The sequence below is a fragment of the Heterodontus francisci genome, chromosome 39 (assembly GCF_036365525.1).
Source record: "Heterodontus francisci isolate sHetFra1 chromosome 39, sHetFra1.hap1, whole genome shotgun sequence".
NCBI classification, from domain to species: Eukaryota; Metazoa; Chordata; class Chondrichthyes; order Heterodontiformes; family Heterodontidae; genus Heterodontus; species Heterodontus francisci.
Genome location: NC_090409.1, coordinates 43,305,254 through 43,324,237, shown reverse-complemented (window position 1 = coordinate 43,324,237; position 18,984 = coordinate 43,305,254). Strand labels below are relative to the sequence as shown.

The 18,984-nt window shown below is 38.4% G+C and overlaps 1 protein-coding gene across 1 annotated transcript in view; it reads right to left on the bottom strand.

The window, feature by feature from the left end:
• Positions 1–522: 522 nt before the first annotated feature.
• The window catches only part of proser3 (proline and serine rich 3), a 47,003-nt gene continuing 28,541 nt past the window's right edge, over positions 523–18,984 (bottom strand). Inside the window, exons 10-12 of the mRNA XM_068018391.1 lie at positions 17,404–17,566; positions 2,360–2,441; positions 523–1,249 (exon numbers count right to left, since the gene is read on the bottom strand). Coding sequence (XP_067874492.1) covers positions 1,204–1,249; positions 2,360–2,441; positions 17,404–17,566 — 291 coding nt within the window. The 3' untranslated portion in view covers positions 523–1,203. The remainder of the gene's footprint in view (positions 1,250–2,359; positions 2,442–17,403; positions 17,567–18,984) is intronic.

Genomic DNA, 18,984 nt, shown 5'->3' with positions numbered 1-18,984 from the left:
GTGTGACCCAGTTATCACCAGTTACTGACACTGTACAGACCGGGTGCACGGGTGCTCCCTGTGTGTGACCCAGTTATCACCAGTTACTGACCCTGTACAGACCGGGTGTACGGGTGCTCCCTGTGTGTGACCCAGTTATCACCAGTTAGTGACACTGTACAGACCGGGCGTACGGGTGCTCCCTGTGTGTGACCCAGTTATCACCAGTTACTGACACTGTACAGACCGGGTGTACGGGTGCTCCCTGTGTGTGACCCAGTTATCACCAGTTACTGACACTGTACAGACCGGGTGTACGGGTGCCCCCTGTGTGACCCAGTTATCACCAGTTACTGACACTGTGCAGACTGGGTGTACGGGTGCTCCCAGTGTGTGACTCAGTTATCACCAGTTACTGACACTGTACAGACCGGGTGTACGGGTGCTCCCTGTGTGTGACCCAGTTATCACCAGTTACTGACACTGTACAGACCGGGTGTACGGGTGCTCCCTGTGTGTGACCCAGTTATCACCAGTTACTGACACTGTACAGACCGGGTGTACGGGTGCTCCCAGTGTGTGACTCAGTTATCACCAGTTACTGACATTGTACAGACCGGGCGTACGGGTGCCCCCTGTGTGTGACCCAGTTATCACCAGTTACTGACACTGTACTGACCGGGTGTACGGGTGCTCCCAGTGTGTGACCCAGTTATCACCAGTTACTGACACTGTACAGACCGGTGTACGGGTGCCCCCAGTGTGTGACCCAGTTATCACCAGTTCCTGACACTGTACAGACCGGGTGTACGGGTGCTCCCAGTGTGTGACCCAGTTATCACCAGTTACTGACACTGTACAGACCGGGTGTACGGGTGCCCCCAGTGTGTGACCCAGTTATCACCAGTTACTGACCCTGTACAGACCGGGTGTACGGGTGCCCCCTGTGTGTGACCCAGTTATCACCAGTTACTCACTGCCTTAAATCTACTCAGAAACACAATGATTCATTTGAAAACAGTCCTTGCAGACAGACACAGATGCAGAGATAAATCCTGCTGGGTTTAAAGTTGCACTTTGACCAGGAACTGGCTCTTTGCACAGAGTACGAGTTCAGGGCCTCTCCACGGGGTATCTATCCTGAGCACAGGCAGTCACGCAGGAGGGCAGCACGCGATGGGTGGGCTTGGATGTGTTTGCAAAGCTCTGCTAGGCCTTCAATCTTCATCGCTCGTGTCCCTCCAGGACGGTCAGTCTCCGATCAGCCTCCCTAAAATAGAAAACTGCGTTAAAAACCTGCATTTCTATAGCGCCTTTCACCACCCTCAGGATGTTCCAAAGCCCCTCATAGACAATGAAGGACTGTATTTCAAGTGTGCTCACTGTTGTAATGTAGGAAATGCAGCAGCCAATTAGCGCATAGCAAGATCCCACAAACAGCAATGTGATAATGACCCAGATCATCTGTTTTTTTTAGTGATGTCGGTTGAGGGACAAATATTGTCCCCAGGACACCGGGGAGAACTCCCCTCCCCCCACCCCCCGCTCTTCTTCCATATAGTGGCCGCGGGATCTTTTACACCCACCTGAGAGGGCAGACGGGGGCCTCAGTTTAATGTCTCATCCGAAAGACGGCACCTCCGACAGTGCAGCACTCCCTCATTACTGACCCTCCAACAGTGCGGCGCTCCCTCAGTACAGAGCCTCCGACAGTGCAGCACTCACTCAGTACTGACCCTCCAACAGTGCAGCACACCTTCAGCACTGACCCTCCGACAGTGCGGCACTCCCTCAGTACTGACCATCCAACAGGGTGGCACTCCCTCCGTACTGACCCTCTGACAGTGTGGCACTCCCTCAGTACTGATCCTCTGACAGTGTGGCACTCCCTCAGTACTGACCCTCCGGCAGTGTGGCACTCCCTCAGTACTGATCCTCTGACAGTGTGGCATTCCCTCAGTACCGGCGGTGGGGAGGGTCGGCCTGGATCATGGGGCCCGCGTCTCTGGGCCCCACCTTCTGAGTCAGATGAGAGAAAGTGCTAAAGCCACTGAGCTGCTTCAGGAGTGAAAGCATCAGGACTCCTCGTTCCAAATAACGCAGCACAGTCACACACGGCAGGGGGAAAGCAGCAGAGGACTGCAGAGAGATCTACTGGGGCACAGCGGGATAGAGAAGTTCAGGCAGCACAGGGAGAGGCTCCACAGTGGGGTTCCTCGTGGGGCAGGAGCGATCCCCATCCCACCTGGAGCACCCCGGTGAGCAGCTCCATCACAGAGGGCCATGAAGGACGGACTGTGCGGAGTAGGGGCTGGAGTGGATGGGGGAGGGAAAGTGGGGGGGAAGGGGGGAAAACAAGGGGAATTTCCAAATGCCATACCTGATCTGCTGTTTCACCCAGTCCCTCTGCTGTCGGAGCACCTGAAGCAACGAGTCCTCCTGAAACTCCTTACCATCGGACTCTGTGGAAGCAAAGCAGTCAGTGATACCCCTGACGGATATTCAGATACTGGAGGCCTGTGCCAGGCTACACAGAGCCAGCAAGTCCTCCGCTGTGTCTCAGCCCCTATTTATCTTGAAGGGAAAAGACAGGAGCGGACAAAGTGTTACTGGGAGAACTCCACAGGGTCTCAGCTGAACTGTGCTAACCGGGCAGGAGGGAGACGTTAGTGTGCGGCCCAGACGGACAACGACAGGACTCGTGTGCAAAATGTGTTTGAAAATTTCAATCCGATTACGAATGACCATAAACATAAACGAGAAGCAGGAAAATCACTCGGCGATGCCACAGGATGAAATAGCGGACTCCGAGGTTACAGCGGACGTGAATAGTTGGAGAATTTATGGGAGCTTTACTCTGTGTCTAACCCCCGTGCTGTACCTGACCTGGGAGTGTTTGATGGAGACAGTATAGAGGGAGTTTTACTCTGTATCTTATCCTGTTTTTTTTTTATGAGGACAGTATAGAGGGAGTTTTACTCTGTATCTTATCCTGTTTTTTTTTATGAGGACAGTATAGAGGGAGTTTTACTCTGTATCTTATCCTGTTTTTTTTTTATGAGGACAGTATAGAGGGAGTTTTACTCTGTATCTTATCCTGTTTTTTTTTATGAGGACAGTATAGAGGGAGTTTTACTCTGTATCTTATCCTGTTTTTTTTTATGAGGACAGTATAGAGGGAGTTTTACTCTGTATCTTATCCTGTTTTTTTTTATGAGGACAGTATAGAGGGAGTTTTACTCTGTATCTAACCCTGTTTTTTTTTTATGAGGACAGTATAGAGGGAGTTTTACTCTGTATCTAACCCTGTTTTTTTTTTATGAGGACAGTATAGAGGGAGTTTTACTCTGTATCTTATCCTGTTTTTTTTTATGAGGACAGTATAGAGGGAGTTTTACTCTGTATCTTATCCTGTTTTTTTTTATGAGGACAGTATAGAGGGAGTTTTACTCTGTATCTTATCCTGTTTTTTTTTATGAGGACAGTATAGAGGGAGTTTTACTCTGTATCTTATCCTGTTTTTTTTTTATGGGGACAGTATAGAGGGAGTTTTACTCTGTATCTTATCCTGTTTTTTTTATGGGGACAGTATAGAGGGAGTTTTACTCTGTATCTTATCCTGTTTTGATTTTATGAGGACAGTATAGAGGGAGTTTTACTCTGTATCTTATCCTGTTTTTTTTTATGAGGACAGTATAGAGGGAGTTTTACTCTGTATCTTATCCTGTTTTTTTTTATGAGGACAGTATAGAGGGAGTTTTACTCTGTATCTTATCCTGTTTTTTTTTATGAGGACAGTATAGAGGGAGTTTTACTCTGTATCTTATCCTGTTTTTTTTTTATGAGGACAGTATAGAGGGAGTTTTACTCTGTATCTTATCCTGTTTTTTTGTTATGAGGACAGTATAGAGGGAGTTTTACTCTGTATCTTATCCTGTTTTTTTTTATGAGGACAGTATAGAGGGAGTTTTACTCTGTATCTTATCCTGTTTTTTTGTTATGAGGACAGTATAGAGGGAGTTTTACTCTGTATCTTATCCTGTTTTTTTTTATGAGGACAGTATAGAGGGAGTTTTACTCTGTATCTTATCCTGTTTTTTTTTTATGAGGACAGTATAGAGGGAGTTTTACTCTGTATCTTATCCTGTTTTTTTGTTATGAGGACAGTATAGAGGGAGTTTTACTCTGTATCTTATCCTGTTTTTTTTTATGAGGACAGTATAGAGGGAGTTTTACTCTGTATCTTATCCTGTTTTTAATTATGAGGACAGTATAGAGGGAGTTTTACTCTGTATCTTATCCTGTTTTTTTTTATGAGGACAGTATAGAGGGAGTTTTACTCTGTATCTTATCCTGTTTTTTTTTATGAGGACAGTATAGAGGGAGTTTTACTCTGTATCTTATCCTGTTTTTTTTTATGAGGACAGTATAGAGGGAGTTTTACTCTGTATCTTATCCTGTTTTTTTTTAATGAGGACAGTATAGAGGGAGTTTTACTCTGTATCTTATCCTGTTTTTTTTTATGAGGACAGTATAGAGGGAGTTTTACTCTGTATCTTATCCTGTTTTTTTTATGAGGACAGTATAGAGGGAGTTTTACTCTGTATCTTATCCTGTTTTTTTTTATGAGGACAGTATAGAGGGAGTTTTACTCTGTATCTTATCCTGTTTTTTTTTAATGAGGACAGTATAGAGGGAGTTTTACTCTGTATCTTATCCTGTTTTTTTTTATGAGGACAGTATAGAGGGAGTTTTACTCTGTATCTTATCCTGTTTTTTTTTTATGAGGACAGTATAGAGGGAGTTTTACTCTGTATCTTATTATGTTTTTTTTTATGAGGACAGTATAGAGGGAGTTTTACTCTGTATCTTATCCTGTTTTTTTTTATGAGGACAGTATAGAGGGAGTTTTACTCTGTATCTAACCCTGTTTTTTTTTTATGAGGACAGTATAGAGGGAGCTTTACTCTGTATCTTATCCTGTTTTTTTTTATGAGGACAGTATAGAGGGAGTTTTACTCTGTATCTTATCCTGTTTTTTTTTATGAGGACAGTATAGAGGGAGTTTTACTCTGTATCTTATCCTGTTTTTTTTTATGAGGACAGTATAGAGGGAGTTTTACTCTGTATCTTATCCTGTTTTTTTTTATAAGGACAGTATAGAGGGAGTTTTACTCTGTATCTTATCCTGTTTTTTTTTATGAGGACAGTATAGAGGGAGTTTTACTCTGTATCTAACCCTGTTTTTTTTTTATGAGGACAGTATAGAGGGAGTTTTACTCTGTATCTTATCCTGTTTTTTTTTATGAGGACAGTATAGAGGGAGTTTTACTCTGTATCTTATCCTGTTTTTTTTTATGAGGACAGTATAGAGGGAGTTTTACTCTGTATCTTATCCTGTTTTTTTTTATAAGGACAGTATAGAGGGAGTTTTACTCTGGATCTTATTATGTTTTTTTTTATGAGGACAGTATAGAGGGAGTTTTACTCTGTATCTTATCCTGTTTTTTTTTATGAGGACAGTATAGAGGGAGTTTTACTCTGTATCTTATCCTGTTTTTTTTTATGAGGACAGTATAGAGGGAGTTTTACTCTGTATCTTATCCTGTTTTTTTTTATGAGGACAGTATAGAGGGAGTTTTACTCTGTATCTTATCCTGTTTTTTTTTATGAGGACAGTATAGAGGGAGTTTTACTCTGTATCTTATCCTGTTTTTTTTTATGAGGACAGTATAGAGGGAGTTTTACTCTGTATCTTATCCTGTTTTTTTTTATGAGGACAGTATAGAGGGAGTTTTACTCTGTATCTTATCCTGTTTTTTTTTATGAGGACAGTATAGAGGGAGTTTTACTCTGTATCTTATCCTGTTTTTTTTTATGAGGACAGTATAGAGGGAGTTTTACTCTGTATCTTATCCTGTTTTTTTTTATGAGGACAGTATAGAGGGAGTTTTACTCTGTATCTTATCCTGTTTTTTTTTATGAGGACAGTATAGAGGGAGTTTTACTCTGTATCTTATCCTGTTTTTTTTTTATGAGGACAGTATAGAGGGAGTTTTACTCTGTATCTTATCCTGTTTTTTTTTATGAGGACAGTATAGAGGGAGTTTTACTCTGTATCTTATCCTGTTTTTTTTTATGAGGACAGTATAGAGGGAGTTTTACTCTGTATCTTATCCTGTTTTTTTTTATGAGGACAGTATAGAGGGAGTTTTACTCTGTATCTAACCCTGTTTTTTTTTTATGAGGACAGTATAGAGGGAGTTTTACTCTGTATCTTATCCTGTTTTTTTTTATGAGGACAGTATAGAGGGAGTTTTACTCTGTATCTTATCCTGTTTTTTTTTATGAGGACAGTATAGAGGGAGTTTTACTCTGTATCTTATCCTGTTTTTTTTTATGAGGACAGTATAGAGGGAGTTTTACTCTGTATCTTATCCTGTTTTTTTTTATGAGGACAGTATAGAGGGAGTTTTACTCTGTATCTTATCCTGTTTTTTTTTATGAGGACAGTATAGAGGGAGTTTTACTCTGTATCTTATCCTGTTTTTTTTTTATGAGGACAGTATAGAGGGAGTTTTACTCTGTATCTTATCCTGTTTTTTTTTTAATGAGGACAGTATAGAGGGAGTTTTACTCTGTATCTTATCCTGTTTTTTTTTATGAGGACAGTATAGAGGGAGTTTTACTCTGTATCTTATCCTGTTTTTTTTTATGAGGACAGTATAGAGGGAGTTTTACTCTGTATCTTATCCTGTTTTTTTTTATGAGGACAGTATAGAGGGAGTTTTACTCTGTATCTTATCCTGTTTTTTTTTTATGAGGACAGTATAGAGGGAGTTTTACTCTGTATCTTATCCTGTTTTTTTTTAATGAGGACAGTATAGAGGGAGTTTTACTCTGTATCTTATCCTGTTTTTTTTTATGAGGACAGTATAGAGGGAGTTTTACTCTGTATCTTATCCTGTTTTTTTTTTATGAGGACAGTATAGAGGGAGTTTTACTCTGTATCTTGTCCTGTTTTTTTTTTTATGAGGACAGTATAGAGGGAGTTTTACTCTGTATCTTATCCTGTTTTTTTTTATGAGGACAGTATAGAGGGAGTTTTACTCTGTATCTTATCCTGTTTTTTTTTATGAGGACAGTATAGAGGGAGTTTTACTCTGTATCTAACCCTGTTTTTTTTTTATGAGGACAGTATAGAGGGAGTTTTACTCTGTATCTTATCCTGTTTTTTTTTATGAGGACAGTATAGAGGGAGTTTTACTCTGTATCTTATCCTGTTTTTTTTTATGAGGACAGTATAGAGGGAGTTTTACTCTGTATCTTATCCTGTTTTTTTTTAATGAGGACAGTATAGAGGGAGTTTTACTCTGTATCTTATCCTGTTTTTTTTTTATGAGGACAGTATAGAGGGAGTTTTACTCTGTATCTTATCCTGTTTTTTTTTTATGAGGACAGTATAGAGGGAGTTTTACTCTGTATCTTATCCTGTTTTTTTTTATGAGGACAGTATAGAGGGAGTTTTACTCTGTATCTTATCCTGTTTTTTTTTTTATGAGGACAGTATAGAGGGAGTTTTACTCTGTATCTTATCCTGTTTTTTTTTTATGAGGACAGTATAGAGGGAGTTTTACTCTGTATCTTATTATGTTTTTTTTTATGAGGACAGTATAGAGGGAGTTTTACTCTGTATCTTATCATGTTTTTTTTTTATGAGGACAGTATAGAGGGAGTTTTACTCTGTATCTAACCCTGTTTTTTTTTATGAGGACAGTATAGAGGGAGTTTTACTCTGTATCTAACCCTGTTTTTTTTTATGAGGACAGTATAGAGGGAGTTTTACTCTGTATCTAACCCTGTTTTTTTTTATGGGGACAGTATAGAGGGAGTTTTACTCTGTATCTAACCCTGTTTTTTTTTATGAGGACAGTATAGAGGGAGTTTTACTCTGTATCTAACCCTGTTTTGTTTTTATGAGGACAGTATAGAGGGAGTTTTACTCTGTATCTTATCCTGTTTTTTTTTATGAGGACAGTATAGAGGGAGTTTTACTCTGTATCTTATCCTGTTTTTTTTTATGAGGACAGTATAGAGGGAGTTTTACTCTGTATCTTATCCTGTTTTTTTTTATGAGGACAGTATAGAGGGAGTTTTACTCTGTATCTTGTCCTGTTTTTTTTTTATGAGGACAGTATAGAGGGAGTTTTACTCTGTATCTTATCCTGTTTTTTTTTATGAGGACAGTATAGAGGGAGTTTTACTCTGTATCTTATCCTGTTTTTTTTTATGAGGACAGTATAGAGGGAGTTTTACTCTGTATCTTATCCTGTTTTTTTTTAATGAGGACAGTATAGAGGGAGTTTTACTCTGTATCTTATCCTGTTTCTTTTTATGAGGACAGTATAGAGGGAGTTTTACTCTGTATCTTATCCTGTTTTTTTTTTATGAGGACAGTATAGAGGGAGTTTTACTCTGTATCTTATTATGTTTTTTTTTATGAGGACAGTATAGAGGGAGTTTTACTCTGTATCTTATCCTGTTTTTTTTTATGAGGACAGTATAGAGGGAGTTTTACTCTGTATCTTATCCTGTTTTTTTTTTATGAGGACAGTATAGAGGGAGTTTTACTCTGTATCTTATCCTGTTTTTTTTTATGAGGACAGTATAGAGGGAGTTTTACTCTGTATCTTATCCTGTTTTTTTTTATGAGGACAGTATAGAGGGAGTTTTACTCTGTATCTAACCCTGTTTTTTTTTTATGAGGACAGTATAGAGGGAGTTTTACTCTGTATCTTATCCTGTTTTTTTTTTATGAGGACAGTATAGAGGGAGTTTTACTCTGTATCTTATCCTGTTTTTTTTTATGAGGACAGTATAGAGGGAGTTTTACTCTGTATCTTATCCTGTTTTTTTTTAATGAGGACAGTATAGAGGGAGTTTTACTCTGTATCTTATCCTGTTTTTTTTTATGAGGACAGTATAGAGGGAGTTTTACTCTGTATCTTATCCTGTTTTTTTTTTATGAGGACAGTATAGAGGGAGTTTTACTCTGTATCTTATTATGTTTTTTTTTATGAGGACAGTATAGAGGGAGTTTTACTCTGTATCTTATTATGTTTTTTTTTATGAGGACAGTATAGAGGGAGTTTTACTCTGTATCTTATCCTGTTTTTTTTTATGAGGACAGTATAGAGGGAGTTTTACTCTGTATCTTATCCTGTTTTTTTGTTATGAGGACAGTATAGAGGGAGTTTTACTCTGTATCTTATCCTGTTTTTTTTTTATGAGGACAGTATAGAGGGAGTTTTACTCTGTATCTTATCCTGTTTTTTTTTATGAGGACAGTATAGAGGGAGTTTTACTCTGTATCTTATCCTGTTTTTTTTTTATGAGGACAGTATAGAGGGAGTTTTACTCTGTATCTTATCCTGTTTTTTTTTATGAGGACAGTATAGAGGGAGTTTTACTCTGTATCTTATCCTGTTTTTTTTTATGAGGACAGTATAGAGGGAGTTTTACTCTGTATCTTATCCTGTTTTTTTTTATGAGGACAGTATAGAGGGAGTTTTACTCTGTATCTTATCCTGTTTTTTTTTATGAGGACAGTATAGAGGGAGTTTTACTCTGTATCTTATCCTGTTTTTTTTTTATGAGGACAGTATAGAGGGAGTTTTACTCTGTATCTTATCCTGTTTTTTTTTATGAGGACAGTATAGAGGGAGTTTTACTCTGTATCTTATCCTGTTTTTTTTTTTATGAGGACAGTATAGAGGGAGTTTTACTCTGTATCTTATCCTGTTTTTTTTTATGAGGACAGTATAGAGGGAGTTTTACTCTGTATCTAACCCTGTTTTGTTTTTATGGGGACAGTATAGAGGGAGTTTTACTCTGTATCTTATCCTGTTTTTTTTTTATGAGGACAGTATAGAGGGAGTTTTACTCTGTATCTTATCCTGTTTTTTTTTATGAGGACAGTATAGAGGGAGTTTTACTCTGTATCTTATCCTGTTTTTTTTTTATGAGGACAGTATAGAGGGAGTTTTACTCTGTATCTTATCCTGTTTTTTTTTATGAGGACAGTATAGAGGGAGTTTTACTCTGTATCTTATCCTGTTTTTTTTTTTATGAGGACAGTATAGAGGGAGTTTTACTCTGTATCTTATCCTGTTTTTTTTTATGAGGACAGTATAGAGGGAGTTTTACTCTGTATCTAACCCTGTTTTGTTTTTATGGGGACAGTATAGAGGGAGTTTTACTCTGTATCTTATCCTGTTTTTTTTTTATGAGGACAGTATAGAGGGAGTTTTACTCTGTATCTAACCCTGTTTTTTTTTGAGGACAGTATAGAGGGAGTTTTACTCTGTATCTTATCCTGTTTTTTTTTTATGAGGACAGTATAGAGGGAGTTTTACTCTGTATCTAACCCTGTTTTTTTTTTATGAGGACAGTATAGAGGGAGTTTTACTCTGTATCTTATCCTGTTTTTTTTTTTATGGGGACAGTATAGAGGGAGTTTTACTCTGTATCTAACCCTGTTTTTTTTTGAGGACAGTATAGAGGGAGTTTTACTCTGTATCTAACCCTGTTTTTTTTTGAGGACAGTATAGAGGGAGTTTTACTCTGTATCTTATCCTGTTTTTTTTTTATGGGGACAGTATAGAGGGAGTTTTACTCTGTATCTAACCCTGTTTTTTTTTGAGGACAGTATAGAGGGAGTTTTACTCTGTATCTTATCCTGTTTTTTTTTTATGGGGACAGTATAGAGGGAGTTTTACTCTGTATCTAACCCTGTTTTTTTTATGAGGACAGTATAGAGGGAGTTTTACTCTGTATCTAACCCTGTTTTTTTTTTATGAGGACAGTATAGAGGGAGTTTTACTCTGTATCTTATCCTTTTTTTTTATGAGGACAGTATAGAGGGAGTTTTACTCTGTATCTTATCCTTTTTTTTTATGAGGACAGTATAGAGGGAGTTTTACTCTGTATCTTATCCTGTTTTTTTTTATGAGGACAGTATAGAGGGAGTTTTACTCTGTATCTTATCCTGTTTTTTTTTATGAGGACAGTATAGAGGGAGTTTTACTCTGTATCTTATCCTGTTTTTTTTTTATGAGGACAGTATAGAGGGAGTTTTACTCTGTATCTTATTATGTTTTTTTTTATGAGGACAGTATAGAGGGAGTTTTACTCTGTATCTTATTATGTTTTTTTTTATGAGGACAGTATAGAGGGAGTTTTACTCTGTATCTTATCCTGTTTTTTTTATGAGGACAGTATAGAGGGAGTTTTACTCTGTATCTTATCCTGTTTTTTTGTTATGAGGACAGTATAGAGGGAGTTTTACTCTGTATCTTATCCTGTTTTTTTTTTATGAGGACAGTATAGAGGGAGTTTTACTCTGTATCTTATCCTGTTTTTTTTTATGAGGACAGTATAGAGGGAGTTTTACTCTGTATCTTATCCTGTTTTTTTTTTATGAGGACAGTATAGAGGGAGTTTTACTCTGTATCTTATCCTGTTTTTTTTTATGAGGACAGTATAGAGGGAGTTTTACTCTGTATCTTATCCTGTTTTTTTTTATGAGGACAGTATAGAGGGAGTTTTACTCTGTATCTTATCCTGTTTTTTTTTTATGAGGACAGTATAGAGGGAGTTTTACTCTGTATCTTATCCTGTTTTTTTTTATGAGGACAGTATAGAGGGAGTTTTACTCTGTATCTTATCCTGTTTTTTTTTATGAGGACAGTATAGAGGGAGTTTTACTCTGTATCTTATCCTGTTTTTTTTTATGAGGACAGTATAGAGGGAGTTTTACTCTGTATCTAACCCTGTTTTGTTTTTATGGGGACAGTATAGAGGGAGTTTTACTCTGTATCTTATCCTGTTTTTTTTTTATGAGGACAGTATAGAGGGAGTTTTACTCTGTATCTAACCCTGTTTTTTTTTGAGGACAGTATAGAGGGAGTTTTACTCTGTATCTTATCCTGTTTTTTTTTTATGAGGACAGTATAGAGGGAGTTTTACTCTGTATCTAACCCTGTTTTTTTTTTATGAGGACAGTATAGAGGGAGTTTTACTCTGTATCTTATCCTGTTTTTTTTTTTATGGGGACAGTATAGAGGGAGTTTTACTCTGTATCTAACCCTGTTTTTTTTTGAGGACAGTATAGAGGGAGTTTTACTCTGTATCTAACCCTGTTTTTTTTTGAGGACAGTATAGAGGGAGTTTTACTCTGTATCTTATCCTGTTTTTTTTTTTATGGGGACAGTATAGAGGGAGTTTTACTCTGTATCTAACCCTGTTTTTTTTTGAGGACAGTATAGAGGGAGTTTTACTCTGTATCTTATCCTGTTTTTTTTTTTATGGGGACAGTATAGAGGGAGTTTTACTCTGTATCTAACCCTGTTTTTTTTATGAGGACAGTATAGAGGGAGTTTTACTCTGTATCTAACCCTGTTTTTTTTTTATGAGGACAGTATAGAGGGAGTTTTACTCTGTATCTTATCCTGTTTTTTTTTATGGGGACAGTATAGAGGGAGTTTTACTCTGTATCTAACCCTGTTTTTTTTTGAGGACAGTATAGAGGGAGTTTTACTCTGTATCTTATCCTGTTTTTTTTTTTATGAGGACAGTATAGAGGGAGTTTTACTCTGTATCTTATCCTGTTTTTTTTTATGAGGACAGTATAGAGGGAGTTTTACTCTGTATCTTATCCTGTTTTTTTTTTATGGGGACAGTATAGAGGGAGTTTTACTCTGTATCTAACCCTGTTTTTTTTTTTATGAGGACAGTATAGAGGGAGTTTTACTCTGTATCTTATCCTGTTTTTTTTTTTATGAGGACAGTATAGAGGGAGTTTTACTCTGTATCTTATCCTGTTTTTTTTTATGGGGACAGTATAGAGGGAGTTTTACTCTGTATCTTATCCTGTTTTTTTTTTTATGGGGACAGTATAGAGGGAGTTTTACTCTGTATCTAACCCTGTTTTTTTTTGAGGACAGTATAGAGGGAGTTTTACTCTGTATCTTATCCTGTTTTTTTTTTTATGGGGACAGTATAGAGGGAGTTTTACTCTGTATCTAACCCTGTTTTTTTTTGAGGACAGTATAGAGGGAGTTTTACTCTGTATCTTATCCTGTTTTTTTTTTATGAGGACAGTATAGAGGGAGTTTTACTCTGTATCTAACCCTGTTTTTTTTTTATGAGGACAGTATAGAGGGAGTTTTACTCTGTATCTTATCCTGTTTTTTTTTTATGAGGACAGTATAGAGGGAGTTTTACTCTGTATCTAACCCTGTTTTTTTTTATGAGGACAGTATAGAGGGAGTTTTACTCTGTATCTTATCCTGTTTTTTTTTTATGAGGACAGTATAGAGGGAGTTTTACTCTGTATCTTATCCTGTTTTTTTTTTATGAGGACAGTATAGAGGGAGTTTTACTCTGTATCTTATTCTGTTTTTTTTTTATGAGGACAGTATAGAGGGAGTTTTACTCTGTATCTTATCCTGTTTTTTTTTATGAGGACAGTATAGAGGGAGTTTTACTCTGTATCTTATCCTGTTTTTTTTTATGAGGACAGTATAGAGGGAGTTTTACTCTGTATCTTATCCTGTTTTTTTTTTATGAGGACAGTATAGAGGGAGTTTTACTCTGTATCTTATCCTGTTTTTTTTTTATGAGGACAGTATAGAGGGAGTTTTACTCTGTATCTTATCCTGTTTTTTTTTTATGAGGACAGTATAGAGGGAGTTTTACTCTGTATCTTATCCTGTTTTTTTTTTATGAGGACAGTATAGAGGGAGTTTTACTCTGTATCTTATCCTGTTTTTTTTTATGGGGACAGTATAGAGGGAGTTTTACTCTGTATCTTATCCTGTTTTTTTTTTTATGAGGACAGTATAGAGGGAGTTTTACTCTGTATCTTATTATGTTTTTTTTTATGAGGACAGTATAGAGGGAGTTTTACTCTGGATCTTATTATGTTTTTTTTTATGAGGACAGTATAGAGGGAGTTTTACTCTGTATCTTATCCTGTTTTTTTTTATGAGGACAGTATAGAGGGAGTTTTACTCTGTATCTTATCCTGTTTTTTTTTTAATGGAGACAGTATAGAGGGAGTTTTACTCTATCTTATCCTGTTTTTTTTTATGAGGACAGTATAGAGGGAGTTTTACTCTGTATCTTATCCTGTTTTTTTTTTATGAGGACAGTATAGAGGGAGTTTTACTCTGTATCTTATTATGTTTTTTTTTATGAGGACAGTATAGAGGGAGTTTTACTCTGTATCTTATCCTGTTTTGTTTTTAATGAGGACAGTATAGAGGGAGTTTTACTCTGTATCTTATCCTGTTTTGTTTTTATGAGGACAGTATAGAGGGAGTTTTACTCTGTATCTTATCCTGTTTTGTTTTTATGAGGACAGTATAGAGGGAGTTTTACTCTGCATCTTATTATGTTTTTTTTTATGAGGACAGTATAGAGGGAGTTTTACTCTGTATCTTATCCTGTTTTTTTTTTATGAGGACAGGATAGAGGGAGTTTTACTCTGTATCTTATCCTGTTTTGTTTTTATGAGGACAGTATAGAGGGAGTTTTACTCTGTATCTTATTATGTTTTTTTTTATGAGGACAGTATAGAGGGAGTTTTACTCTGTATCTTATCCTGTTTTTTTTTATGAGGACAGTATAGAGGGAGTTTTACTCTGTATCTTATCCTGTTTTTTTGTTATGAGGACAGTATAGAGGGAGTTTTACTCTGTATCTTATCCTGTTTTTTTTTTATGAGGACAGTATAGAGGGAGTTTTACTCTGTATCTTATCCTGTTTTTTTTTATGAGGACAGTATAGAGGGAGTTTTACTCTGTATCTTATCCTGTTTTTTTTTATGAGGACAGTATAGAGGGAGTTTTACTCTGTATCTTATCCTGTTTTTTTTTTTATGAGGACAGTATAGAGGGAGTTTTACTCTGTATCTTATCCTGTTTTTTTTTATGAGGACAGTATAGAGGGAGTTTTACTCTGTATCTTATCCTGTTTTTTTTTATGAGGACAGTATAGAGGGAGTTTTACTCTGTATCTTATCCTGTTTTTTTTTATGAGGACAGTATAGAGGGAGTTTTACTCTGTATCTTATCCTGTTTTTTTTTATGAGGACAGTATAGAGGGAGTTTTACTCTGTATCTTATCCTGTTTTTTTTTATGAGGACAGTATAGAGGGAGTTTTACTCTGGATCTTATTATGTTTTTTTTATGGGGACAGTATAGAGGGAGTTTTACTCTGTATCTTATCCTGTTTTTTTTTATGAGGACAGTATAGAGGGAGTTTTACTCTGTATCTTATCCTGTTTTTTTTTCATGAGGACAGTATAGAGGGAGTTTTACTCTGTATCTTATCCTGTTTTTTTGTTATGAGGACAGTATAGAGGGAGTTTTACTCTGTATCTTATCCTGTTTTTTTTTATGAGGACAGCATAGAGGGAGTTTTACTCTGGATCTTATTATGTTTTTTTTATGGGGACAGTATAGAGGGAGTTTTACTCTGTATCTTATCCTGTTTTTTTGTTATGAGGACAGTATAGAGGGAGTTTTACTCTGTATCTTATCCTGTTTTTTTTTAATGAGGACAGCATAGAGGGAGTTTTACTCTGTATCTTATTATTTTTTTTTATGGGGACAGTATAGAGGGAGTTTTACTCTGTATCTTATCCTGTTTTTTTTTATGAGGACAGTATAGAGGGAGTTTTACTCTGTATCTTATCCTGTTTTTTTTTCATGAGGACAGTATAGAGGGAGTTTTACTCTGTATCTTATCCTGTTTTTTTGTTATGAGGACAGTATAGAGGGAGTTTTACTCTGTATCTGATCCTGTTTTTTTTTATGAGGACAGCATAGAGGGAGTTTTACTCTGGATCTTATTATGTTTTTTTTTTGGGGACAGTATAGAGGGAGTTTTACTCTGTATCTTATCCTGTTTTTTTTTAATGAGGACAGTATAGAGGGAGTTTTACTCTGTATCTTATCCTGTTTTTTTTTATGGGGACAGTATAGAGGGAGTTTTACTCTGTATCTTATCCTGTTTTGTTTTTATGAGGACAGTATAGAGGGAGTTTTACTCTGTATCTTATCCTGTTTTTTTTATGAGGACAGTATAGAGGGAGTTTTACTCTGGATCTTATTATGTTTTTTTTATGGGGACAGTATAGAGGGAGTTTGACTCTGTATCTTATCCTGTTTTTTTTTATGAGGACAGTATAGAGGGAGTTTTACTCTGTATCTTATCCTGTTTTTTTTTCATGAGGACAGTATAGAGGGAGTTTTACTCTGTATCTTATCCTGTTTTTTTGTTATGAGGACAGTATAGAGGGAGTTTTACTCTGTATCTGATCCTTTTTTTTTTATGAGGACAGTATAGAGGGAGTTTTACTCTGTATCTTATCCTGTTTTTTTTATGAGGACAGTATAGAGGGAGTTTTACTCTGGATCTTATTATGTTTTTTTTATGGGGACAGTATAGAGGGAGTTTTACTCTGTATCTTATCCTGTTTTTTTTTTATGAGGACAGTATAGAGGGAGTTTTACTCTGTATCTTATCCTGTTTTTTTTTTATGAGGACAGTATAGAGGGAGTTTTACTCTGTATCTAACCCTGTTTTGTTTTTATGGGGACAGTATAGAGGGAGTTTTACTCTGTATCTAACCCTGTTTTTTTTTATGAGGACAGTATAGAGGGAGTTTTACTCTGTATCTAACCCTGTTTTGTTTTTATGGGGACAGTATAGAGGGAGTTTTACTCTGTATCTAACCCTGTTTTTTTTTATGAGGACAGTATAGAGGGAGTTTTACTCTGTATCTAACCCTGTTTTGTTTTTATGGGGACAGTATAGAGGGAGTTTTACTCTGTATCTAACCCTGTTTTGTTTTTATGGGGACAGTATAGAGGGAGTTTTACTCTGTATCTAACCCTGTTTTTTTGTTATGAGGACAGTATAGAGGGAGTTTTACTCTGTATCTAACCCTGTTTTGTTTTTATGGGGACAGTATAGAGGGAGTTTTACTCTGTATCTAACCCTGTTTTGTTTTTATGGGGACAGTATAGAGGGAGTTTTACTCTGTATCTAACCCTGTTTTTTTGTTATGAGGACAGTATAGAGGGAGTTTTACTCTGTATCTAACCCTGTTTTGTTTTTATGGGGACAGTATAGAGGGAGTTTTACTCTGTATCTTATCCTGTTTTGTTTTTATGGGGACAGTATAGAGGGAGCTTTACTCTGTATCTAACCCTGTTTTGTTTTTATGAGGACAGTATAGAGGGAGTTTTACTCTGTATCTTATCCTGTTTTGTTTTTATGGGGACAGTATAGAGGGAGCTTGAGTCTAGCCACACTGAATTGTTACTGGAAGTCTATTCATTGTGAATTGATACCTTCAGCTTCTTCCAGCAGTTGTGTCACAGCTTCCAGAGCCTTGCGGGGACCAGGAATGGGCGAGGGGGACAGCTGGTTCTCCCTGGTTTTGCCAGCTTTCTTTGGCTTCCTGGCAGCATGTTGAGCTGAAGCAGGTGGAGAGAACAGCCTCTCAGAGAGGACCTGAGATCGAGTGAAAAGAAGAGGTAGGTTATACTCGGTGACACGTCTGGATAAATCACAGTCTGAAGCATGAATGATCAGAAACTAGGTAAAAGACATCACGGGTTCTGTGGACTGTGCGGTGTCTCCCATCACAATTTATCAATGCAAACTTCCTCACATCAGGCATCACCTGATTAGTCAGAAGGTCACAGGTATAATCCCAATCACCAGAGTACCAAGCTCCAAAATCCAGACCGACAGACGCAATGGCAGTACTGAGGGAGTGCTGCACTGTCAGAGGGTCAGTACTGAGGGAGTGCTGCACTGTCGGAGGGTCAGTACTGAGGGAGTGCTGCACTATCGGAGGGTCAGTACTGAGAGAGTGCCGCACTGTCGGAGGGTCAGTACTGAGGGAGTGCTGCACTGTCGGAGGGTCAGTACTGAGGGAGTGCTGCACTGTCGGAGGGCCAGTACTGAGGGAGTGCTGCAATGTCGGAGGGTCAGTACTGAGGGAGTGCTGCACTGTCGGAGGGTCAGTACTGAGAGAGTGCCGCACTGTCGGAGGGCCAGTACTGAGGGAGTGCTGCAATGTCGGAGGGTCAGTACTGAGGGAGTGCTGCACTGTCGGAGGGTCAGTACTGAGGGAGTGCTGCAATGTCGGAGGGTCAGTACTGAGGGAGTGCTGCGCAGTCGGAGGGTCAGTACTGAGGGAGTGCTGCACTGTCGGAAGGTCAGTACTGAGAGAGTGCTGCACTGTCGGAGGGTCAGTACTGAGGGAGTGCTGCACTGTAGGAGGGTCAGTACTGAGGGAGTGCTGCACTGTAGGAGGGTCAGTACTGAGGGAGTGCTGCACTGTCGGAGGATCAGTACTGAGGGTGTGCTGCACTGTCGGAGGATCAGTACTGAGGGAGTGCTGCACTGTCGGAGGATCAGTACTGAGGGAGTGCTGCACTGTAGGAGGGTCAGTACTGAGGGAGTGCTGCACTGTCGGAGGGTCAGTACTGAGGGAGTGCTGCACTGTCGGAGGGTCAGTACTGAGGGAGTGCTGCACTGTCGGAGGGTCAGTACTGAGGGAGTGCTGCACTGTCGGAGGGTCAGTACTGAGGGAGTGCTGCACTGTCGGAGGGTCAGTACTGAGGGAGTGCTGCACTGTCGGAGGGTCAGTACTGAGGGAGTGCTGCACTGTCGGAGGGTCAGTACTGAGGGAGTGCTGCACTGTCAGAGGGTCAGTACTGAGGGAGTGCTGCAATGTCGGAGGGTCAGGACTGAGGGAATGCCGCACTGTCAGAGGGTCAGTACTGAGGGAGTGCTGCACTGTCGGAGGGTCAGTACTGAGGGAGTGCTGCGCAGTCGGAGGGTCAGTACTGAGGGAGTGATGCACTGTCGGAAGGTCAGTACTGAGAGAGTGCTGCACTGTCGGAGGGTCAGTACTGAGG